At 39.8% G+C, this 23,531-nt stretch overlaps 1 protein-coding gene across 3 annotated transcripts in view; it reads left to right on the top strand.

Moving 5' to 3' along the window:
- The window catches only part of GBE1 (1,4-alpha-glucan branching enzyme 1), a 184,265-nt gene that overhangs the window by 69,120 nt on the left and 91,614 nt on the right, over nucleotides 1-23,531 (top strand). For all 3 annotated transcript variants that reach the window (XM_044441828.1, XM_044441827.1, XM_044441826.1), the window contains exons 4-7: nucleotides 13,387-13,512; nucleotides 16,016-16,151; nucleotides 17,953-18,043; nucleotides 21,702-21,911. In XM_044441828.1, coding sequence (XP_044297763.1) covers nucleotides 13,387-13,512; nucleotides 16,016-16,151; nucleotides 17,953-18,043; nucleotides 21,702-21,911 — 563 coding nt within the window. The remainder of the gene's footprint in view (nucleotides 1-13,386; nucleotides 13,513-16,015; nucleotides 16,152-17,952; nucleotides 18,044-21,701; nucleotides 21,912-23,531) is intronic.

Here is a 23,531-nt window from a genome sequence, read left to right as displayed (position 1 = left end):
CTCCCTTTTTGCTTTGTGGTGGGCATTTTTTTCAGTGTCAGAACAATTGTGCTTCTGCTTAGAGAGCCAACAGCAAAATACAATCTGTGCTCAAACAAACACTGACTTGTCAGCCACATTAAGTTGATCCAGCACGATAGAGAACCCCTTCTTTTTTTGTCACAAAGGTTATATCCAAAGGAACTCACTCTGTGATTCTCTGGAACTATTTTTGTACTGGGGCTCTGATAGGTGACGTTGAGATTTCTCCTCGCAAAGAGATGTTTTGAATGCAAGCCATTGTATTTGATATTTTCAAATGTTCACCTGATAACTTCCATGACTTCAGTACTTTCGCTTTAAGTAGCCACTGATTGACAGCACTTTGCAATGACTTATAACATAAAGCGGTGCACTGGAACGGTAAACTGGAAATGTTGGAGGAGGAGGGAGAGATGCAATAGAAATGGGAGTCCTACATAAGGTTTTCTGGTGAAGTGACAGGATAGGAGGCAAGGAACTTGGCACAAAACTGCTTTTTTATTTTTCAGTTTTATGTGTATAGAAATACCATTATTTGATCCAATTATCTGATCCAGACCCTTGGGCCATACACACCTGGGACAATTTTTATTGCAGAATATTCATATAAATATATCTATAATAGAAATGTACCTATGCTAGCACTCACCAGTCACTATTTAGTTTGCTTCCTGGGCCAAAAAATAAACACACATACCTGGGGTGCTTCAGTTTCCCAGTCAGTGTCAACATACTGGGATACAAAACAGCCTGTGGTAATTACCAAACAAAAGTATATGAGAGAAACAACCACCCCCATGCTTTGAGTTGGGGACATTTTATTATCCATGTTACACTGGAGAGTAGCTTGGTATCAAAAAAAGTTCCCCAAAATATCTTTGGCTAGCTTTTTTATGTGCATGGTAATTGTACTTTAAAATGAAAAAGTGATAGACTTCTGGTTAAGATGTTGACATAATCAGATGACAGTATTTTTTTATTCTTTTTTTTAAAAATCAATTCAAGTCTGTTGTATTGTCTTAGTCTTGCTCTAGTTTTGCAGTAAATTACTGTCTGTATAACTGCTTGCTGTACTTTGAGGGATCAAAGTTTGATCATGGCCCTGTAGAAAGCGAAAAAAGAGTTTCTTTGGAATTCCATCTACTCCTTCACAGCTTCCTCTAGCTAAACCTTGTCAAGTGCCGTGTCTGAAAGAGAACTCATTTCCTCCTTGCTGAAGAGCACATCAGTTTTCTCAATGATCTAAGCAGCTTGAACATTTGCAGGTGATTCGGGAGTCCATCTAAATTCTCCAGGAATCCGTCAATTTTATTGATGTTTATCTTAAACTGATGAAGTTAATATGTTAATGTGTTGAAGGACCAAGTACAGCTCATGAGACAGCAATGGAAACTTTTCACAGTGTAATTCCTACTTTTGCTTCTCTTCTGGAAATGCTTTTCTCAGAAAATGCTGGTTTGCATTTCCTTGGACTTTGCAAACAGTCTACACAGCCTACACAGGTCTCTTTGGCTTAATGTATGGATGCATTTATGCAAGAGTTATTGGCACTGCCACCAGATTTTCAGTTTGATAGTGAATGAATTTACTGTGTTCTTAGTACAAGGATCCAGAGAAGGCTTATCATTGTTTGCTTTCTACAAACTTCAACTAAAGTGTCTACTCCAGACAGACTGACAGAGAGGAGAACTTTAGTGGGATTTTGTCAACAGTATCTTCATGGTTTATCTGAATTACACCAAGGAGCTTTCAGAACTGAGAAGACAATTTGCTAAGGTGAAAATCTTGGCAAGACAGATGAGTTTGTACTATCAAACCCATTATTAACCTTTTTGTTGTTGTTGTTACCTATCAAGATCAACTAGACAAGTATCAACTTCCCAAAGCAGCAGAATCATTTCACAGTTTCTTCTTCTGTTGTTGCTTAAGAAGTTGAATTTGGTCTTCTATTAGTGAGTCCTTGGTAGTTAACTATTTTTAGACAGTTTAAAGTTTTGTGCATGCTCCCCCCCCCCCCGCTGCCCGGTCTCCCTCTCTTCCCCTTGCCCCTTATGTATCCAAATGTACGTCATGCAGTTCTTATATTTACTTACTGCAGGTTATACATACTTTATCTAGGATTAAATTGCCTTCTGAAATTACCACTTGCATTCTTTCACTAGTGTATGTGTTTCCCTCTTGGATCCACATTTTTACATGGTGAGGGGATTTGAGAATATAACTGAAGCCAAGGACAATGCCTCTAGGCCAGACTCTCTCACTAGGCTTATCTAGCATGCTCATCAAAGGCAGAATGGTCAAAGCAGAGACACCAGACTAAAACAAATCTACTCTCTTCAGGAGTAATAGTCATATCAGCAGAAGAGAATGGATATCAGGAGGGAAACTCCTGAAGGGCAGCTACTAGTAGTAGTTGAAGGCAACACTGGCAGAAGGTAGTCACTGAAGTGAGTTACATCATAATGAAGTAAAGAATGATTGTGGGGGGCGGTATTCTCCCAGTTTGTCTTTCAGCATTCCTAATGTAGGTTTGAATTCTTTGGAACTTCTGGAAGAGGTCTCTTGTTTTTCCTCCTTCATGGTCGTCTTCTCTGTCTTTTCACTCACCATTGTAATGGTTCATTTTGTTTCTTCAGGAGAGTTGCTGCAAAGTTGCATCAAGGATTCTGTGTCCATTTCTATCACCTTCTGCTTTTGCTTCTTGCCTGTGCTTATCAGTTGTGAGTGTTTCTTCTGTCATTCATCTAGGCTTTTATTTTCTTTTTGCTGCAGAAATTGCCTTTGTGTATTCTTTGGACATTCATGTCTGCAATGCCTGAAAGTCTGAACATTTAAAACAGTTACACTGGTTACCGCTATATTTGGAGTCATTCAGAGTTCTGGTATTAGCCTTTAAATACTAATACCTAAAATATTTGGGATCAGGTTATCTGAAGGACCTACCTCTGCTCATGCAATATGACCTATACATTTAAGATACGTGTCAGAGGTGCTGCTTCTTTTATGTCCAATGGCAAGATTGGCTAGGATGGGGTACACAGCAGAAGGGACATTCTTGGTGGTGGTCCAAGAGATATGAAACTTTCTTCAGCACAGGTACTGATATGTGCCACCCAGTATGGGTTCCTATAACCCTTCAATCCCAAAGGTCTGCAGGCATGCAATGGAGGATTGAGGAACATGAAGGCAAAAATTGTCTCAGTGCTTCACTTACTCTTCAAAACATTTAGATGGCCCATTCCAGCCATCTAAATATTTAATACTAGCTCATAGAGGATCTGGAGGCACTGTCAAGATTTCTTCCAACCCATCAGTTCTCCACTCCTCCCTTCCATAGAATACCCACTATTCCAGCTGTGGTTGGTGTTGTTACAGGGGACACAGCTGACTATGAGAACAGAGGTAATGTTCTCCAAATTCAGAACCACAGCTCATGAAACGCTTCTCTAGGGTTGGAGCTGGGATCTGGAATTATCCTCTGGCCATCTGGCAGTATCTAGGAGCATAGCAACACACCCTAACTTTGTTTTGAAGAAAATGCCTGTCTTTGAAGATACCATTTAATCAAGCTTGTAAATGACTTCACCAGAAGAGCTTTCTTTAGTAACAAACTTTATTTGATATGCTCGTTATATCAGAGTAGCTCCAAAAAAACACCTTGTAAATACTTTGAAATAATAAGCAAACCAAAGTTGGGTTTTATTGTTTATATTTGTAATTCATTTATTTGAAATGGTTGTTTACAAAAATAAGCAAGTTGTAAAAAAAAATGAGTTTGGTAGGACATGCAATAGGGGTTCAAGCTGGAGATACTTCTTGTCCCTCAGTTGAAACCAAATGCTTAGAAGGACAAACTTTACTAAGTCTTTATAGGCTACTATGATGTCTCTTAGGAAGACTTGGGAACTGAACTGTTAAGAAAAAAGGAGAGGTGAGGATTGAGCAGATACATGTTTCTCATACCTGCCCTTTTTTAAGGCTGACTTCAAAGTGCTATCAGCAACAAAGCTGAGAACTCAGCCAACTAGTTCCCAGTATACATAAGGTTGGTGATACAGCAGTCAATCATGGTTGTGTGCAGTTACCAGGATGACACTCTCCAAGGCACAGGCAGAAGGAGAGTGTCAGATCCCCATCTGAGTCAGTCCCTTTGTCAGCAGGGGTTCGGCATTGGGCTTGGTCCCGAGTCATGTGTGGACATTCAGTCAAGCCAAGGAAGGGAAAGGTTCACAAAGAAGTACTGATGTTCAATGGCCAGATCCAACATTGTTTCTAGCACCTGATGGACATGCTGGTAAGTCTTTTATCTAGGAGCTGGCTGGATATGCCAATGCAATTTGCCACCCCACCTGAAAAAAAGGCCTTTATTTTCCTTTGCGAACAACAGTGGTTTTATCATTTATTGCTCAGTTTCTGGGTCTCCCTGGGGACGTGGAGGACTCCCATTGTTCACCCTCCAAAGGCCATACCTGTCAGCATACTTCCTTCCTGGGTTCCTGTTCCTGCCTTGTCTTCAGGAGCCAGGCCATTGCTGCAGCTAGGTGCATCCCTGCACCCTCCTCAGATGTTAACTCCTGAAATGGAGGCATGATGATAACTTTGGCAGTTGAGATGCGTACATAGGCACCAACTGTCCGAGATCTAGGGTCTAAGATGCAAAATGCTGTTGGGGATCAGTCCTCACCAAAGATTCTTTTTCACAGACGGGGTACATTTGCCACTTATGAAATCACGATGACAGAGGATTGTACTTGAGCAGCATCACACATGCGCTGAGCCTAACCTATCCCCCCTATATTTTCAATTAGATTCCATATTGTCTTTCATGTGGAGTGGAATTCATGTTTCACTTCCTCCACCCCAGTTTAATGTTTTGGACTGATTGCTAACTATCTATTGATTTAGAATCTAATTCCTTGGTGAAATATTAAAAATGCAAGGATCATCTGACTGATTTCATTTGAAATACAGAGAAAATCTTAAAGATTTTGAATAAGGTTCTCTTAGTAGGCAGGTATATGACCGAAACAGGATAAATGTGTTTGTCTTTGTTCTGCAATGCAGGAAACCTTGGAAATTTTTTAGTTTCTGGAACTCCTACAGCCTGAGTGTGATTCCATGGAGCATTGGCTTTTAGGTTGGGATCATTAAAAAAAAAATCCATGAGATTATGATTTCAGGTGTTTTTACAAGGTTATTTGGCTAACTAACATTTACAAAGACAACCATAAAAATTCGATTACCTGATCAGTAATTAGGTTTTGTTTTATTTGTTTCATCAGTTATTTTTCTTTTTACAGCAGCCACTTAAAGCAAATGCACCATGTTTAGTAGATTATAAAGATGATATGTATATGCATTGATTTAGGTCAGTAAACTTAACGAAAGAAAGTTATTGCATTAATGATTTGGCTCTGCAAAACTGTGTTTGATGGCTTTTCTTTTGAAGCAGTGAAGGGTGAGTGGGTAACTCTTGCTTTATCTCAGCCTAAAACCTTCAGGCAAGGTGAAACATTTAATAATGTCTCTTAAATATAAATTCTCAATGGCAGCTGAGACTACTGGGACAGACAGTAATGAGCCTTTCTCATGGAAGTGCAGGCAGACTATTAAACATCAGAACCAGATTTGAACTAGGATATCACCCCTAGAAATATCATGCTGTGTTGTCTCAGAAATTTGAACTGAGGGCTTGTACCTTGGCTTTGAAAGTGCATCTTCTGGTTACTATCTAGGTTTGTTGGGAAGCATTTTTAGTCATCATGCATCACCAACAGACCAGTTTGTGTTCCGCCTAAAAAATCCTCATCTTTTTCTATTCTTGCTAAGACCTCTAGTATACTGTTGCATTACCATATTGAAAGATAAATTCATATTATAGAATATGTGAAAAAATGACTAATGTCTTGCTTATGTTCAACATATCATATCTTTAGAAGATGAATAATACTGGGAAAAGGCTGCACAAGTAAACACATTCTTTTTAAATAGAACTTAAAGAACATACTGGATTGAGACTGTGACCTGTTGCTTATTTCCAATAAAATACTTGGAACAATGCATTCACAGTGGTTTGCAAACCATTCTTCCTGAGCTTTGCCACATGAAAGCAACTGATGGATAATATGCAATCCAGCAGTGGTTGCTTGATGTGTAGATGACCACAGACTGGAGGACCAGTTGCAACCTTGGAAATGTGTTCCAGGGTCAGACCTAGGAGTCCAAGCATGTAGGCACTCTGACAGCTGGCATGGTTCTTTCTGTGCTACTTGCAGCTCCAAAATTGCAAGTGTCACTTTGGAGCAGGTAGTGGCAGGGAGAGGAGGTGCAAGGCCGTGCCAGGATACATCACAAGCAGGGCACGAGCAGTGCAGAGTCATCCTGTGTTTGGTTGGGTGCCTGTGATTCTCTGAGTTCAGAGAGTTACAGGCAGTTACATTGGATGGCACCTACAGTCATTTCATGTGCCTTTATCTATGCGGGTGCTGCATTACAGTGGTAGTGGTACTAAGCTGGGAACAGTAAATTGCATTGTACAATGTAGAAGTTTTAGAATGCCTCTGGCCATCAACTCCTGCTCTTTCTGACTTACATTTAAAGAAAGACATTGCCCTTTCAAAATTGCCTCTAAATGACAAAATGTGCCTCTTCAACATAAAACTCTTGTTCTCTGAATAATCATCAGCAAGGTATTCCTTGCCATTTCTTTTTTCTTTGAGTAGATTCGGCTTTTTAGATTCCCCCCCCCCCCCCATTGTGGCCTTATTTGTACAGGTACTCTGGAGAGATGCTCTTGTTTCCCCTTCCCCTTTTTGTTTTGTCTTTTGTTTTGAAAAGATCCATTTTTGATGGATGGCATCAAAGGTCACCACCCTTTCAGCAAGCAAGGTTTAAATGCTGTTATGAATGGTATTTTCTCTGTGAAAAGGAGGGATAATGGTCTCCATTTATGGAGCTCTGTCTTCCAGAAATGAAAACTATCCACGTTGTTTTTAGTTCCTGTTCTAGGAAGGGCAGCAGTGTGGTTGTTGCATATGAATATTATGAAATTGTGTAGACTATCCAAGAAGCACTGGATTTGATAAATAATCAGAATTTATAACATTGGATTCAAGATTTTCCGAGTTGGTTGTCCCAAGGCTTGGCAGCACTAGAATGCCATCTGGGTTGCAAAGTGGACTTCCTTGCTAACAGGAAGGTTTGTGAATAGGCAGTTTAAAAAAAATGGGGGGTGGGGGGAATAGCACTTATTTCAAACTTGGCTGAAAACTAGACATTTTATTTGCCTTAGGCTACAATCCAATACGTACTTACTTAGGAGAAAGTTGGTGAAACATCTGAATAAATGTGTAGGAGCGAGCTGTTGTGCCTTTCGTTTATCTGTATAATACTTTAAAAGGCAATTTAAAGGACTTTACAATTTAATTAAAGACTGAGCATTAGTTGTGTACAATGCTTAAACTGTACATCTTGACAAGAAAACAAATATTGAGAATCAACAATATTACAATAGTGTTTATAGTGGCACTTTCCCCTCTAAGTAATGTCTTTCTCATGGTCCTTCTTATTTTACTGGACAGGTGGGCAGTTAAATGGCCAGTATGAGATCTCTTTATTTCAGCACTTTCTCCTTGAATTAGTTTGGAAAAGGCCTCTTCCCAGACTGTAGCCAAAAAATAAAACTTATTCCAGGTCTTACTGTCATGAAGGGGGTCATCCAGCATGGCTACTCATAACCCTCTCAACTCAGAGGTTTAAGGACATCCGTAGGAAGGCAGGAAAAGTGTAGAGGCTAGGATTGCCTTTCCATTCCTCTTGCCCTCCAAAATGTTTAGATGGCTGATTTTGGCCATCAAAATGTCTTTCTATCCTTTGTGAGGATGAGAGGCTGAAGTATTACTGGGATTCTTCATCGGAAAGCCAGTCCCTCAGTTCTTCCCTCCCCTTCCTCCCTATGCGAGCCCTGAAGATAGTGTTCTGTCTCCAGAGTCCATTTGGCATGAAAAAAGCTGTGAAGGGCTACAAGAGCAGAGGAAGGGTGCTCCAAGGTTAGAGACCCAGCTCTGATCTCCAAGTCTTTTTCTGAGGTTGCATCGGGGATGCTGATGCATCCTGTGGCACCCCAGACAATGTTTGGAGACCATAAGACTGCATCTGAAACGTATGATTCTGCTGTGTTATGTTAGCAGCTTTGTCATTTTTTGAATAAATAGTTTGAAGTGCTGTTGATGGCAAACATTTCAAACAGAATTATTATCTTAAGGTAAATACCAGACCTCCTCTTCAGTCATTTAGGCCTAGGATATAATTATGAAAAACAACCTATTTTTCTATAGAATGAATAAATATATAATTTAAGCTGATTAAACTGTATATCTCATTCTGTGGGGATATGTGCAGTGCAAGTCGCTTCTGATCTCATTTAAATATGTGAATTCTCAGACCTTTCCCTGGAGCAATACACTCCTGTATGAAATAAGTAGTCATGGTTGTTAGAATCCTAGGGAGATTCTGCAGGCTGGTGTAATTAGCTCAGGTGACCTACTTTGACCTAGTTATTCACTTGCCTGTTCAGCAGGCTGGGATACTGCATAAATGGTTGCTCATAAATTTTCTTAGCATGATACAAATGCTTATTTTTTTTTTAAATGTATCCACACAAAATGAAATGACTGTAGTTTTAATCCTAGCAGGAGATCAGGTATAGCAAGGAGATACTGTGGTCCTAGGTAGTTGTGTGTGCCTGTTGACTCTGATCTGGCTCCGCAGTATGAGCAGTTTGGCCCTCAGTGTGCTGCATGGATCACTTCCTGAACCTCTGCTGGCTTGCTAGCTTCCCTGTTGAGCTTCTCCAGACCAAACCACAGTTTAAATCATATTCTTCTTGACCCACCCACATGTTACTGGAATATCATTTTGAAATTGGTCTATTAGAAATTGTTGTGCAGCAATGATTAAGTAATAACGGATAGAAAGTACTTCATATCCTCAAAGGAAGCTAAGTTCATATTCTCTGTTGGGAGCCAGCATCCCAGTTGCATGAATAAACAGATATCTGTTTTAAAAGGCTCCAACTTAAGCTTTAGTAAAGCTCTGGAAAACGAATACTCCAAATTACAAAGATGTCAATTTTTGTCATCCTGCTGTCTACCTTTGACACACCTAAATATTTAAATATTTTTAGGTAACCATGGCCATTTGTATTCATTGCTCCACACTTTAGAACAGGGGTAGGAAGACATTTGGAGTCCATGGGCATACTTGTCATTTTGTGGAACCTGAGGGTACATTTGATCCATGTTCATTTAGGGTTCATATATTTTTGTTCCCCTGAATTTTCTTTCTTTGCTTCCCTTCTTTGACAACAGTCTCTCTTTTCTTGATCCCATGTATTTTTGATTTTCTCTTTCCCCAAAGGAATTCTATTTCTTCTTCATGGTTTCTGTGCATCATACATATGGGCTGGGCATCTACATGGGACCTGTTGTCCAGAATGTTTTCCTAGGTAAACCATTCTGGTGGGAGCTCTTCCCTTTCCTCCCTACTTCCTTCAGGATAGCTAGGAGGGGCTCCTGGCATTTCCCCAGTTCTTTTCTGACTGCCATTGTGGGTGCCTCTGGTCTCTCCTTGTGCTTCTACCATCTGTTACCATTTTCTTTCTTGAAATTTCCCTGATTATCTATCTCTTCCTTTTTCTTGTTCCGCTCATGCTTTACTTTTCTTGATCCTTTCCCCCCAAAAGCTCCACTAAATCTTTAAAATGAAAAAAAAAAAAAACTTTCCAAAAAAATATGCTGTTGTTATCTCTCTTTTGAACGTCTTTTAGTATTTCTCCCAGTCTTCTCTGACATGCAAGGTACTCACCTGGTGGACTTAAGGAATTCTGTTCAATGTGAAAGCTGTCTACCTTCCACTGATGATCACTTTTTATGCCTGTTCTGCCGCTGTGTGGACTCCTGCGCTCATTGCCAGGAGTTCACATGCCTGGCCTGGAGGGGCTGACTTAGGGCCCACCCACCAACTCAGTCACAGTGGTGCCACCAGCACACACGTGTACCTTGCAGGTGACTCCTTCTTCCCACCCTCCACTGGCAGCTGCTGAGATTCCACTGGCTACCCTATCCATGCTGCCTATGCCTGGGTGTGCAGATTTCAAAGAACACAGGGAGAGGAAGCAGGCCAAGAAGGCCAAAAGGATGGCGGAGGTGCAGAAGGACAAAGGACAAGCAGCAAAGCACAGAAAGTGCCTGAGGTTCCCGTTTCCATTGGTTTTGTCTGCACCTGAGCCAGCTCTGGTTCCTGCAGAGTTCCCCATGAAAGTTCCTGCAACAGTTTCTGTGATCATCCAGGCAGAACCAGAGGTGACACAGTCCTTTTCTGAAGAAATGATTTGAAACTTGCCACCCCCAATTTTGGCCCACTAGCAGCTCCCCAACAAGGCTGCTATTCTCCCCACATCGAGAGCAACAGACACTGATGTCACCAGTGAGTCCATCCAGCAGGTGCTCATGGGAAGCCGCCTTTCCAATGCTGCTGTTAGCCTCCAGCAGACAAGCTAAGGGAACAGTCCAGGTCTCCCCTGCTGCTGCAGCCATCCATAGCAGAGAGGCCCCATCGACCTGCCGTTCCTGCAGTGGGGGCCCTGAGCCTACCATTCAGAGGAATCATGCACTTCCCTGGTTCCTGTGCCCCAGCTGCCTGGCACACTTCAGCTGCTGGTCCTGACCCATCAGCCTGCTTCACTAGCCAGAGATGAATTGTTTTCAGGCCCAGATGACTATGCCTCAGACATGCTGCCACTCCTTGTAGATTTGCTGACCACCTCACCTGAAGATGTAATTTTGGCTTATCAAGATTTGGCTTTCCAAAGAACTGGGAAGGTTCTCTGAAAAGACCCTTTGCTTGAACTGGAGACACAGCAGTTCACTGACCCAGTGACAACTAGTCTACAATGCCATCTGGACAGAGGACACTATGCCAATGGGCATCCTCACCCTTCCAATGCTCCACCAATCCATGAAGAAACTGTGGAAGGCACTGGCACAGCTGCAGCCAACATCACACTTTTTGGAGAGCCTGTACTGGGTCCAGAAGTGAGATATCTCATTTTTTCTGCAGCATCCCCGGTCAGACTCCGTCATCATAGAGTCAGCGCAGGTGTGCCACATGGATACTGTGGTGAGAAAGATCTACATGGCAATGGGGCTGAGCCTTCATATCCAATTATCAAGGCACTTTGGGGAGATGCCGAGGCTTCCTATGGGAGAAGATGTGTATCCTTGCTGACTTCCTCCCAGAACAATACCTGGTCTTGGCTAGGCTGTTTCAGATGGAGGCCCTCCTGCTATCTGAGTATCAGATAAACACTGCTCATCACCACATCAGCTGTGACTGCTAGGCACTCAACATGGTAGTTATCCGGCAGCATGCCTGGCTCCAGGCAGTGAGCCTCTCCCAGGGGTTTTCACCAGGAGTGAAGGGCTGCTCTTCATCATTGAGGGGCCTCTTCAGCAGCCATGCTGATGAAAAACTTGACACTGTCCAAAAAGCCAGGGCCATGAAGAGGAGTCATGTAAGTGGACTGGGGGCTGATTCCCATACCAAAGCATGGGGCAGTACCAGCAAGCTGTGCACCACCAGCAGCCTGCCCAGCCATGCCAGACGAACACCACATTTTGTTTCAAGCAGTAACAAAAGCAACTGGACATCAGGAGGTAGCATTGCTAATGCTGCAGTGAGGCATCCCCCTCCAGCCACGCAGATATGGTTCAAAGACCACCTGACTACCTACCTTCCCACCTAGGAAGCCATAACCTCAGTTTGGTGGGTTCTCTCCACATCAAATTCAACACCCTTCCTCTGCTCAGGACCATGTTCTTGACACTGCCTTCCCTTATGCTAGCAGAGAAAGTAGCTATGCAGCTCTCAGAAGGAGATATCTGACCCATTCCTCCATTCATTCTCCATTGTGGATTCTGCTTGTGGTACTTTACAGTACCGAAGAATGACAGCAGCTTCTGTCCTATCCCAGACTTGTGGGACATAAATTTCTTCTTCCCTCTATAAAAATTTCTGCATGATCTCACAGCAGAATGTTCTGCCACTGCTGCACCCAAGGGGACTAGTTCACTTCAGTTGACCTAAAAGATGTCTGCTTTCAGCCATAGTCATCTTCCATCCAGACAACTTGCATTTCCCCCAGTTCCAGATCGAACCCAATGCCTACCTGTTCTTCATGCTCACATTTAGCTTCTGCACAACCCCCTGAGTCTTCACCAAGTGCATGGCCATGATTTGTGCCCACCACTGACTGCAGGGGATTCAGGTGTTCCTCTACCTGGATGACTGGTTGCTTGTTGCTCTGTGCTTAAACAAACTTTTGGACTTAATCCAGGTCACATGCAACATTTTAGGCATGATGGGACTGTGTATTAACAGTGATATATCTGTCCTTTTCCCTTCCCAGTCCATCTTGTAAATCAGGGCAAGGCTCAGCATGAAAACAGTATGGGTGTACCTTCCAGCAGACAGGACAGCAGCACTGGTCGATTGTTTGGGGGCTCCAGGTCAAACTAAGGACCATGGTGTGATAGGCACAGTGGCTCCTGAGGCTGATGGCAGCGACAGTCTTGGTCATCTACTTTCCCAGGCTACAGATGTGGCCACTATAACTGTGATTTGTGCACAACTATTGGTCCCAGCATGATTTGGCCTGGAAGCAGCTGGTGCTCCTGCATTCTGTCTGGGCAAGCATCACCTGGGTAGACTTGCCAATGCAACCTGGAAGAGCAGGCCACCTTTGTGATGGATCAATAGGACATTACTGTGATGATGGACGCATTCCACCTGGGCAGGGGAGCACATTTGGCAGGCAGCAGGACCCATGGATTTTGGATGGATTGGGATCAAAGGGAGCATATCAACTATGCTGAGCTCCTCACACTCTAGAAGTTGCTGATCACATTCCTGCCCCACATCAAGGACAAGCATGTTCAGGTCACCTTGGACAACACTACAGGTGGTGTTTTACCTCTCTATTACTACCTGACTTGTACATAATCAAACTGCTTACCACAATAAAATTGTACTTGCATGGTCTCCTTTCCAAGCAACAGTTAGTAATGTGAAACACATAAGCAACATGGTGTTAAGGATTTTCCTAGCCTACTTCATGGACTGCCCCTTGTGTGGGGCTAGGGCAACTTGCAGAATGATGATGCCATTTCAGTTGCTATGTAAGTTATGAAATGTTACTGGCAGAGGATACGGGGCATGTGGTTGCTGCTTTCAATGGAAGCCACTTAATCTGATTTTGACTTTAGTCCAATCTTTCTTTCTCTCTCTTTTTAAAAAATATTCCCCTAGCTGGTGATTCGAAGCCAGAATGGAGAAATTCTCTATCGCATTTCTCCTTGGGCAAGATATGTTGTTCGTGAAACTAACAGTGTGAACTATGACTGGATATACTGGGAACCACCAACACCATACAGAGTAAGTTGTTACTCTTTTAATAAATAGTAAAGTGTTAAAAAGAATATCCACCTGTAGATGCATTTGATTGAAGTGACTGAACACTTGTTCTAAATATAGACACTTGTGCAAGGTATCTGCTGAAAAATAGGCTAATGCTTGTTACAAACTTTGGATGAAATGAAACTTCATCCTTTTCAACTATATTTGGAATCTGATCCTATATAAAAAAAACCAAGCAGAAGGCCTATTCTATCTCAGTAGAATCCTTTTATGTCTTCTTATTTTGAGTTGCTACCATTTTTTTCTTTTTCAAAGTTCACACACTATTCCTAAGATGGTTGAAGAACATATTGGGAACGCTGAAACAAGGGGGTATTTAAGCAGATACTTCTTGTCCATCTGTCAAATATTCTTTAGCAGTATCCTACAATCCAGAGCCTGCATTAAGCAGGGAGCCCAGCTATATGATCTCCAAGGTCCCTTTTAACTGTATGATGGTATAATTAATAACCATGTTTCTTCTGAAAAATCTAGTTTTACAGAAGTACATTATAAATATTTCAACATACTTTTTGTTCAGCATGCATAGTATATATAAAATCAGAATAATGTCTAGGTGGCCATAGGGTTTACTGGGGATCCACATTCAGATTCCACTCCTGCCTTCTCACAATTAGTGTGTAAAGAATTATGCTGACTGCTTTTCCCGATATCCACAGAGATTGCTGGAAAGCCTCTGACAAGGTTAAAAGCATCAGGGACACATGCCAGAGGACTGCATCTCATATAATCAAAGAATTGGAAAGGATGCAGCTACAACATTCCTGACAGATAACACCCAGCCTCTATTTAAATACCTCCAGCAAAGGAGAACTCACAGCTTTGGAGGCAAACTGTTTTATTTCTGACCATGTATCACTCTTAAGAAGTTTCCCCTAGAGTTAAGTTGAAATTTGTTTCCCTGCAGTTCCCACCCATCCTCCTGCCATCTGGAGCAAGAAAAAACAAGCTTGCCTCCCCCTATTGCATGACACCCTTTCCCATATTTGAAGACTACTAGCACGACTCCCTTCATCTTCTCTTTCCAAAGCTCAATATTAACTATAAATACAACTAATGAAAATCAACAAGGAGACAACTCTGTTTACAAAACTAAAGTTGTTTGCAGTACTGTAAAGCATCCATACCTATTGTGCTTTGTCTTCCAAAATCACATCAACCCTTGTAAAACTAACGACTTGTAAAACTTTCTGTGCTCTGTCTTCCTGTAATCTTACAAACTGTATGAACTTTGACATCTTAGCGACATTCCATATTTAGTAATCCTCTCCTATAAGATAGTTATTACTTAATTTCGCAGATTCCTTTTAATTACATTTATTCCAACAGTCAGAAGTTTAGTTACTAATTCATGATGTTCTTTATGTACTATTCCTTCTAATATGCTTAGTAAAATAACCTTTATATTCAATGATAGGAATTAGAAAAGACAGGGTTTGTGAGCTGGAGAACCAGTACAATTCTAGGGGTAATGGTTATTGCAGATAGTAGTAAAGAAATTGATACTTTGAACTACATGTTTAAAATCATACACTGTTTGAAAACTGAAACTGCACCATGGGACCTCAGATTTCCTGGGAAGCAAACCCATGGTTCCTTGGTGCAAAAAGTGGTTGTGGTGGATGGTGCCATCACCATTCCTTCCCTACAGTGGGTTAATTAATCAAACAACCTGCTATGGCTCATTTAAGGCATGCTAGGTTTCTAGTGTGTTGCACAGCCATTTTGAATATTCAGGCTATAACCACAGCTTGTGGTATTGTCTGAGACCAGGGACTGTGGGTGAAATAATCCTAAACCCTAAAACAAACCTTGGGTTCAGATGACACAACAAGCCACAGCAATGGCCTGAATATTCAGGAGAGGCCCCATGGTTTGTTATGGCTTGATAAGCCACAATGAACTGTGGTGATCATGTGAACTGGTCAGAGGGTATGGGAGAGCTGTTGTATGTATTCCAGGGTTGTTTATTGCTTTCAGGTCACTGCTGAGTTCCAATGTGATTGTCCAGTCCTCTGTATCAACTGAGATTTCAAATTTTCTTGTACCACAGAATACTGTGCATCACCCAGGGTTTTCTTGAATTCCTCTGAGAAGAGGAATTATGAATGTCTGCTGGTTTAATTTAACTGCCAGTGAATTACAATGAAACAGACTTTCCAATTTCTTGCATTTTCTGAGAGAAGTTTTGGACAAGATGAACATAAGTAACTAGCTGGATACCTGGCCACTGCTGCATTTGGTTGGCTGCACTGACTTGTGATGAACAAATTGAAAATTATATAGGGTTGCTCAAGATTGGAGCAGGAGTCCCCAGACCCCACAAATGTATGCAATTTGTTGTATTTATCTTAAACTGAATCTGCTGGTTCAGATTTTTAGCACAGCTTACCAGTTCTTGACTAATATAACTGACAGCTTCTCATAGTTTTATTCCCAAACCATTTTTCCCATTGTGCAGCAGAGACATCCTGTTCCTAAGAAGCCTAAAAGCTTAAAGATCTATGAATCTCATGTGGGAATTGCTTCCCCTGAAGGGAAAATAGCTTCATATAAAAACTTCACACACAATGTACTTCCGAAAGTCAAGGATCTTGGTAAGTAATATCTGAGGCTTCTTCTGAGATAAATTTTTAATGAGCCCTGTGCTTTTATTAGAAAAGCTCATTTCAAGAGTCTGTGGATTGTCTCTGTGTTGATATTTAATGCATCATAGCAATGTATTTTAGTGTATGAAACAGGTACAGAAATAACAGGTTTATATTTAAAAATGGACTGAAATTCACCTGTGGATGAGAGCTTCTTACAGTATTTAGATCATTTATTTGTAGAGCATCCAGAAATAAAGCGATTTCAGATTATTGATTTGGCAGCATGCATTTGCTTACATCCTTGGGTTACCATACTGTTGCAAGCAAAGTAGCTAATATTTCCTTCATCATTGTAGAGAGCAAAAGATACTCTTTTAAAAAATACTGGTATTTTAAATATGCATTCATAAAGCTATTTTTATAGAGGAACACCTGGATTAGTTGCCAAGTAAAAATGAAATGAAATTAAAATAGCCATGCACAAACTAATACAGTACAGAAAAGGTTTGTGTAACTATATTCATACCTACTGAATACTGCAAAAAGTATTTAAAATAATATCTTTGGAGCCAGTTTTTAAAGTTGTTCAGTATTAATACAAAACAACTTTCCGTGTGACTTTGCAATCACACAAAGTAACACATCAGACAAAAATGTGTTAGGAATAGGCAAACACCCTGTTAAAATCAATTTATCAATGCTAATCAAAATGACAGCATGTACAGAAGTTATATAGGGACTAATCTAAATGGGTTATACAATAGCTGCAATCAGATTGGACAAAGGAATCAAAACTATGTTAATCTACAAGAAAGTCATATTAAATTCAATGGAAGAATTCATAGCAAAATACTTAGGATTACAGCCTGTGTTGACACCATCCAACTGGTAGCTTTCCTTTGATTTGAAGGCAAAAGAGAAATAATGGCATTGCAGTTTACTTAAGTAAACAGTGGTAAAGTTTGCTGAGCAATAGGTTAAATGGTGTGCCCAAAAATTTAGTTGAAACTAAAAATCAAGAGAAACTGTGGCCACCACAGACTTTCAGAACAGATCTGAAGGTTATACTTTGCTTATAATGCTTGCTTGGTGGTTTGAAGGGGCATTTATTTGCTGACATAAAAGTTAGCTTAGTAAAAGATTTGTTTTTAGTGCTAGTGATTTCATCATTAAACTGCATTTTTCCCTTCAGATTTCCTTCTTTTAATATCACAGAAAAACATTTTTGGTTGGATAGGGGACAAAAAGCAAGGTTTTTCTTTTCCTTTGGTCCTCAACTCCTTCAGTAAGCTTCAAAGCAAAATTCCATTGCTTTAATGTTTGTTCTTTTTAGAGATATTCCTTGAGGGAAATGAATTTGGAGAAAAATATGTTAACGATTAGATAGAAATGGAATATGTTTGAAACATTAAGGGAAGCACAAGGTTTAATATGTCTGTAGTAAAGTTACTATTTTTCCTTTTATGATCAATATTGTAAATATCAAAAGTGCAGTTGAAGTTCAGGACATGCATATTGGCATCATTAATATTTTAAAGTCAAATTATGACTATATTTTCATATCCCGTATTTCTTTCTCAAAGTGGATCACTTGAGAAATCAATCTTATCCATTTGGAATGGGTAAAATATCCCCCTTAGGCTTTAGTTTTGTAGATTTGATGATAATAGGTGACATTATATCCTTTACTCATGTGATGTGTCTTTTAGATAAAATTTAGATATAGTGGTCCAGTCAGCTAGAAATAAAACCACCACCAAACATGGAACTTTGTTTCCTTTTTTTCTTCTTCTTCTTTTGAAAACAGGATATAATTGTATTCAGTTGATGGCTGTGATGGAACATGCATACTATGCCAGTTTTGGTTATCAGATCACAAGCTTTTTTGCAGCTTCAAGGTATGATAGAACATGTTTGTTTTAACTTAAGATTTCCACTTTTCATCTGTTCAGGAATTGTATTTACCTGTGAAATTTCCCTTGTTCATTGGTACAGTCCTGAGAGGATTATACTCCATCATTATTACAAATATTTTGAATCTTCTGTAATTACTAGATTGCTCACATGCATGTTAGAGATCTGGTGATCTCTAACAAGGGAGGTGTTATAAACACCCTTAAATCAATGTTTTGGTAAGGATCAAGTTGACTGCATATTTTTTCAGTGTTCCAAGAAAGACAAGGAAAAGCACCTCCCATGGTGCTGTGGTAATAATGAAACACACAAGTGAGCATCTTGTGGCCCTCTGAATGTTTTGTTCAAGAACTCCTGTAGTCCCTCATGTTTGACTTTACTGGCTAAGGCTGAAAGGAACACAAGTTGTTCACCCCTGATTTAAAGGATAGCATAAGGTATAGCTATTTGTAGTTAGTGATTTCTATCCTGCCTTGGATATACCATATGAATGAAAAACCACAGTTCAGAACATGTACAACTACCTTTCTAATATTTCATTTGTGCCCCTATGTGGTACGTAATCCATTCAGGGTGAATTGTGCACATGTTGTGTGAAAAAGTTTAACACTGATGAACAAAATAATATTTAGGGGGTTTGAAATTTCTCTTGCAAGCAAATTATATTTTCTTTGTGGACAGGAGATGAATTGAAAAGTGTCTCTGTGTTCTGTGACACTAAGTCTATTGTAACCTTTTTCACTATACTCAGCTCCAGTCTTGGTCTTGCTATTCCCAGCCAGCATGGCCCATGAGCATAGCAGTCCAAACTTCAGTAGGGTACCATGGTGAGGAAGGCTGGTCTCTAGGAATCTTTAATAGTATGCAGCACACAGAACATTGGAATTTGCAATCACAGGATGTAGTGTTGGCCACCAACCTGATTTTAAAAGAGGATTCGGCTGATTCATGAACAATAAAGTTGTTGATGTTTACTAGTCCAGCTGACTTTATAATTCTGCCAGTATAGTTATAATTTCATTATGCCTATGAAATTCTTCTAAGTGCAGCATTGGCTAGGGAACACAACTCGGAGGGTGCTGTTGCATTTGTGTCCTACTCATGAATTTCCCACAGGTGCATGGCCTGCCACGGTATGGACAGAATACAGATGGATCTTCATCTGATCTAGCATAGTTCTTCATATGTTGAATTGGCTAGCCTGGAAAGTAAAAATGTTAGGAGAAGAGGATGCTTTAGGATAAATAATTAGCAATTTAACATTTATGTTGTTGTTTCTATTTGGATAAAAGTGATAGTCAACGGAAAAATGTCGTCACCATTCCTGCTGGTAAATTAGGTATTCTTCCAAAAGGGAAGGAAGGAAAGAGCACAGGCAGAGCCTTAAAAAAGGGAAAATCCTTTGTTGGGGGAGCCATGTAGTCCAGACCCTCCCAAACAGTTAATACCTAAGGCGTGTGCATTTGTTGCACATTCCTCATGCTGCTAGTGCAAATATTTCCACTGGAAAACAACACCTAAGAGATGACCCCACCACAGCTGGGAGTTGAATGGGATGGGGAATGCCTTATTTTCAGCAAATGCCTTCTTTTCAGCAGAAGATCAGCTGCTCCTTACCCAATCCCCATGGTCCCTTAATCTGTGAGTTGACTGCATCCTATCAACTGTGAGATTACAGAAGAGGCAGTGGGGTCTTAAAGAAAGCATGCCTTTTGGTGAGCTTTCTTGGAGCTAGTTCCTCCACGCTACACACAGGAAAGTTTCTTTACTATTTAAAGGAAAATGTAGAAAATCAGAAGTGCATCAGTGGGTGTGTTCCATTGAATGCAGTATAGATTACTTTTTATTTAGAGCATTTAAATACTGGCCTTCATTAAATTTGATTTCAGAATACAATAAAAGCAGCACACTTTATTACTGTTTGTACACCTGTGGACCATAGAAAGCAGTCTCATTCTGAGTCCGGCTATTGGTCCATCTCAGCCAGAATTGACAACATTGGCTGGTGACGGATCTCCAGAGCTTCAGGCAAGACTGTTTCATAGCCTTGGCCAAATATGCTAGTGAATGAACCGGAGACCTCCTGTATGCAAAGCTATCACTTCTCTCAATACAATGTGGCAATCTTCTGTCCTTAATGGTACAGAGAGGGAAAGTGTATGAGAACAATAGGAGAGAGAATAAATGAAACAGTTATTTCTTTGCCGCCTGGTCTTGTTTTACCTCAGGAAAGGGATGTAACAACACCTTTACATTTTAATTGTTTTAATGCATTTGTCTTAATCAAGTCTTGTCTATGATCGTAAACTACCTGGGGTGCCATTTTTCTTGGTCATAATGTGGATGTAAAATTAAATAAAATGGGAGTAAGATAAAAATATTCAAACTGCAACAATTTATCTTAGTTCGGAAAAAAGAAGTAAGTTGCACTTTGTAGAAGAGATCAGCTTGTAACTGAAATCAGCTATAGTTAATGTGGTTAAAAAGCATAAAATATGTTCAGAACCAGTTGAGGGTTTTTTTAAATGTCAGAACTGAAGTCTGAAGTCCTATATAGCGCATACCCTTTTTCTGCCTATATGTGGATAGGATAACAGCTCTCTTGTCTGTTTTCCAGTACTATGCTGGAGTAATAGTACATGATGTACTATTATGTGTAGAAATAGTACATTACTACATTCAATGTACTTGTTTTAGAAACCTAACAGATCACCGCACATCTCATATCTGATCAGCCACTTGTTTTTGCATTTATGATCAAGAGTATCTCATTCTATCACAAGACTGCATTTGTGGTTGTGTCAAAGTGCCTACTCTATAAATAAATGCAATTTAAGAATAAGAAAGAGAAGAACATATATGGTTGTTTCTCCTCCTCATTGCAATTCTATTTCTAGATTTATTCAATATGCATTATAATTAAGAATAGTATGCTGATGAAATTGAAGGGACAAAAAATGAATTCTGAAAATCTGTTTGAATGTGAACTAGGATATAATTTCCTTCTGAAATGGCTGAGAAGTGAGGCAAATTAAAATTTTTGTCATTCATTTTGAAGGTACTTGTACTGTGTAAAGTGGTTTACAGTCTTTTTCTCATACATGCTCACAACAGCCATGTGTGAGATACATCAACTTTCATTTTTTGTAGACTTGAGGCAAAAGATAGTGATTTGCTTGAGGTCTCCTGGTGAATTTACCTTTCTGATCCTTTTTGAAATTCACAGAGGTACAGTATGCCAATATATTAATAAAGGATGTATATGGTAGCTTATAATCATTATGAGTCTAATATATTGCATTAAGCAGGGCTATTGGTCTGCTTAGTGCAATATATTATATTATATTATATTATATTATTTAGGCAATGTATAGGCCATCAATCACTGTTGTCTCTGGACGGCTTACAGAATATTATGAATCCTAAAAAAAAAAAAAATATCTCATCTCATTTTATTTTTATTGGCAGGACATTCTAGCCTTGCTACCTGAGCTTATTTTACATAGAAGTGTGAAAAAACATATACACATAAAATAAATGCTCTACCTGTAAGCAGATATGCATTATTCTAATGAACCATAGAGAAAGAAATCAAAAAGTAAAGTCTGTGAAACAATCATTTTAAATGTTTATCCATTTTAGTCGCTATGGACCTCCAGAAGACTTGAAGGAACTGATTGATGTTGCCCACTCAATGGGGATTACTGTCCTGCTGGATGTTGTACATAGTCATGCGTCAAAGAACTCTGAAGATGGTCTGAACAAATTTGATGGTACAGATTCAGCATTTTTCCATTCTGGACCTAGAGGAACACATGCACTTTGGGACAGTAGACTTTTTAATTATGCAAAGTAGGTATAACTAACTTGTGAAAGTTATTAATTTTTTTTGTATTTGATCATGTGTGCCCCAACAAACCATTACAATTAATAATAGTTGCATATGTGCTGTTTTTCATGCCTTTAGTATACTGCTGATTTTATTTGTGTGAAGAGCTATGAATATTTCATTATCTTCAGAATTCTTTTATTCTGTATTCCAGACCAGATCTTGAATGGAACCTTCAAGGTTCCATTTGTAGATCTGTTTTGATGATAGAGAGTTCTGATGCATATGGACAGCACTTTTCTCATAAGGACAGCTATTTCTCTTCCAGCCACATTTCACTGCTACAAATGCACTGGTGTGCTTGAGTTAGGAGACTCACTGTTAAACTAGTCATAGAATTGGATTGTGTGATTCTACATTTGAGATTGTGTGAACAGGCTTTTAAAAGCTTTATTTGTAACCTGCCCAAGAAGACTCAGGGGCCATTGTGTGTGTGTATTAGTTAGCATAAGAAGTACCAAATCAACATGGAAACATCTATGTACAGGTAGTCCCTGGGTTAAGAATGAGTTCTATTTATATGAGTTTAATTCATATGTAAGTAGGATCACATGATTAAGCCAAATGTTTTTCATAGTATATGCGCGCACACACACTTCCATGCTCACTAAAACTTCTTAAACACAGCACAGCATTGCAGTAATCATAATAATACAGGAATAATATAATAAATACAGGTACTGAAGAGAGAATCTGTGTGTATGTGTGCAGATATACAGCATTGTGAAAAACAGCTTTTTAAATGGTTTAGAATGTTCTTAACTGATGATGATGATGATGATGATGATGAAGATGGACCTGACACTGGAGAGTCAGGATTTGATTGTGCTGCTGGGGTGGAGGGGTTAATACTGGAGTCACTTTCTGGAAGTTGTTTGTACAGCCATTTTCTTTTCCTCATCATAAATGGTCTTGTAGCAGCTTGTTAACTGCACTGTAAATCTTTGTGAACCTCTTCATGTTAGGATCTTGTTCCTAAACTTTGTCATCTCTACTTCAATGTGACAAAAATCCGTAAATACAGTTTCTCTTGGGAGTTACACGGCCACTGAGAGACGCTTCATGTAGTTCCCTAGAGATATCTGTGACTATCTGTAGTGAAAAGCCTCGAATATCTCTATTGCATATCTAACAAAAATATGTGGATATCTCTTGGGAACTATGCAATGTGTTTGACAATGCATCATCAGTGGATGCATAGTTCCCTAGAAATATTTACAGTTTTTCCCTGGATGTATTCATATAGGGTTTTTGGCACTCTGTGTAAGTATGGATTGTTTGTAACCTGGGGATTACCTGTATTTCTGCCTTTTAAACTGAGTTTGATGTTTGCTTTTTGCTCAAGTCATACAGACAACTGTAATTATAGAAACGTATTTTTAGAAATATGATGTACTGTCACTTCAAACATCCCCCCCCCAAAGCTAGCCCTACATGTATGCTTTGTAATATGCACAAATACGTTACAGTATAGAAGAATTATTTTAATTTTAATAAACATTTTTACAGGATGAAACCTTTCTGCCTAGCTTTTAAGTTTAAATTGATATCATAGAATAGGAGACTTTAAGCCACAGATGCTC

This window comes from Varanus komodoensis, unplaced genomic scaffold, assembly GCF_004798865.1.
Source record: "Varanus komodoensis strain SLA01 unplaced genomic scaffold, ASM479886v1 scaffold4, whole genome shotgun sequence".
NCBI lineage: Eukaryota > Metazoa > Chordata > Lepidosauria > Squamata > Varanidae > Varanus > Varanus komodoensis.
This window is presented reverse-complemented; position numbering and strand designations above follow the sequence as displayed.